This window comes from Centruroides sculpturatus, unplaced genomic scaffold (assembly GCF_000671375.1).
Source record: "Centruroides sculpturatus isolate CEXI.00-Female unplaced genomic scaffold, Cexi_2.0 scaffold80, whole genome shotgun sequence".
Lineage (NCBI taxonomy): Eukaryota > Metazoa > Arthropoda > Arachnida > Scorpiones > Buthidae > Centruroides > Centruroides sculpturatus.
Genome location: NW_019384552.1, coordinates 354071 through 357032, shown reverse-complemented (window position 1 = coordinate 357032; position 2962 = coordinate 354071). Strand labels below are relative to the sequence as shown.

The 2962-nt window shown below is 25.9% G+C and overlaps 1 protein-coding gene across 1 annotated transcript in view; it reads left to right on the top strand.

The window, feature by feature from the left end:
• Window positions 1-2134: 2134 nt before the first annotated feature.
• Window positions 2135-2962, top strand: part of LOC111623695 (MOB kinase activator 2-like) — a 133271-nt gene continuing 132443 nt past the window's right edge. Inside the window, exon 1 of the mRNA XM_023366355.1 lies at window positions 2135-2455. Within this exon, the coding sequence (XP_023222123.1) occupies window positions 2403-2455 (53 nt within the window). The 5' untranslated portion in view covers window positions 2135-2402. The remainder of the gene's footprint in view (window positions 2456-2962) is intronic.

Genomic DNA, 2962 nt, shown 5'->3' with positions numbered 1-2962 from the left:
TAATATAATTTATTAATTTATAAATTATATAATTTTATATTATTTATATTAAATACGTAAATTATATATTATGTAATTAAACGACAAAATGATATTATTTTCTAAATTTATCGTTCTCTACGATAAAAAGAAAAAATCATTTACGTAGCTCCATCTATTGGGCAGGTGAGTGGTGCGCAAAGTAGTATGCGCAATAATGTCGAAGAGCAGTGGCCATGTTGAATTTGACGTCGTGGAGTTGATCGGAGGTCAGCAATTATTACGAGTGAAAACAATCACAGAACTCATTCGACGTATACTAAGGATAAATCCTAAACGTTGCCAAACTGGATAAACTACCGGAATATCTACGAGATACGGTGGATTGGTTTATTGGGTGAGTGAATCGAGATCGGTGCCGGTAGCTTCAATATTTAATTTCGAGATAGAAAAAATAAATACTTTTAAAGGTCGGCAATCCAAAGGTTTTCCGAATTACTAATTAATCTTTCATTTCTCCCAATTACCTTTCCAATATATTCATAAAAGTAATTATTCGGCGTGCATGTATACCTGTATGTGTAATATACACACATACACACATGTACAGCGTTTATTTATATTATTTCATATGCAATAATATAAATAAACGTTTTAAACGATCTTAAACGCTATTATTATTATCGTTTGGTATATATATACGAAAATTATTTCTCAGAAATATTCCAGTTTATCACATGTAATTATTACCTTATATATTATTTAGAATAAAAATAATTAAATTTATAGATCGTTAAACACTCGTAATATACGTCATCGAAATATTTTTGAAGTCTTCTAATATTTTCCCCCCATAAAATTGTTCAAATACGAATACAAAACAGTAAAATATTATTTTAAATGTTGCATCTGATAAATTTTTAAAATTATTTTCTTTTTAGGTTAAAAATATTTTTCTATATTTGAATGAGCGCATAACGCAGCATAAGTTATAACTATGCTTTTATTTATGAATATTCATTATTGTATAGAATTTCTTTGTATTGTTTATGATAATATTTTAATATTTTTCTGATGTATTTCCGTGAGAACAACAAATAAGAAATTAGTGTCGATTCTTTCATTGCCGTTCTTTCTTTTTTTTTTATTTTTATTTTGTCGAAAGGACTATGACCCTGGTGCGAGGTCGGGTAAAATGGTTATTCTGTGTATTTTAAGATGTACAATAGAAATATTTATAAAGTTATTAATCTATTTTAAAATAAAAAGAATAAAAAGTTTAACGTCCGAATTCGAATAAAGAACGAATTGTGAAAATTTATAATAGATAAGACGATTCTTCGTGCGTTTTAAATGGAGAATTTCTATTTTAGTCGCCATATTTGCATGTTGGTTGGAGATTAATGATGTAATTTGTTAGCACGCGACGCTAAATATAAGAAAAATGAATTTTTCATTATATAAACCATCTTAATTTTGTTCTAAAGTGACCGAAATATATATAAATACTCTCGAAAAATATAAAAAAAATAATTGATGATAAATTTAAAAATAACTACGTTATCAACGGCGTGTTTTAAATAACTGGAAGCGGATTACGCACCAAAATCGCTTCTTCGTTTATATTCGAAAAATTTAATTAGCAAAGGAAATTATAATTTAAATTTTTTTATATTTTATATAACAATCGTGAATTTAGTCCGAAAACTGCTTATACTTTTGAGAGATGTGTATGGATTTTTAAATTGGATATTTCAATTATTTACTCTACAAAAAGAACTACTCTTTGAAATTAAAAGAATTTAAACATAGAGTAAGTATAGAATTCTATACTTACTCCATGAATTTAAATTTTAGCTTACGTGAAGAAAAATTCTAAAATTGATTCTAATTTAAATACTTATTTACGTGTATTAATGACATTATATTATCGCAATATCCTATTTATATATTCGCATAATATCGACGTATAAGTTATAAAAAGAGTGAAATATAAAAGAAAATTGACCGTTTTAATTAATCTTCTAGATTTAAATTATTAAAATAATATTTTGAAATATAAATTGTTTTAAAACTTTTTAAATACATAATTTAACGTAAATTAATTTTTTTTCTCCTTAAAATTACATCACCCGATTGGTGACGAAACATTTGCATGATTTTTATTTTCTGATCGATCGCCGTATAAACAACTTTTATTTGATCGGTTGTTTAAACTGCACGTGGCGCCATCTGTTGCGGCGCGTCTTAATCTCAGACCAGTAAACAAATATGGCGTCGGAAGTCGTGCATTTTAAACATAATATGGAAAGTATGGATTACTGCAGTAAAATTTTAAATTCGGAAAACGTGAACGATTTCGAAATATTTCTAATTAATTACGAATTATCAAGATTAAAAACAAAATAGTGAATGATTTATCCATGTCTGTGCCAATTTGTCAGGTTTTCGAAAAACTTTTCGCATGCTGCGTTAGGTTTTGTATATTATTATAAATGTATATTTATAGCGTTAAGGAATAAATTGAAATTCCTTATATTTAATTATAAAACGAGTTTCAGTTTATTCTTTCGATGGATAAATATTAAAATTTTTAATATTTTATAGTTTTAAACTTTTAATAATTTATATACTGCAGGTAGGCCTACTGTGGTACTTTCAAAAATATCTTAAATCTATTTTAATCAATTCATAATTAATATTTCATATATCAGAATCAGATAAAGTGTGCTATTGGAAATAAACTTTGCATATTAATTGATACAAACTGTGTGTGTCAAAAGTTAACTGTTTAATAATTTAAATATCTATGCAGATAAATAGTATAATCTCATAGTAGGCCTATATTTTTAATATATTTAGAACGAAAGTCGAATAGGGTAGAATTAAATGTCTTAGTGTTCGTGATATTTAAAATAGTCATTTTATAATAACTTGTTATTTTTACATATATATATTTTAACATGTAACAGAAGAGGGACTT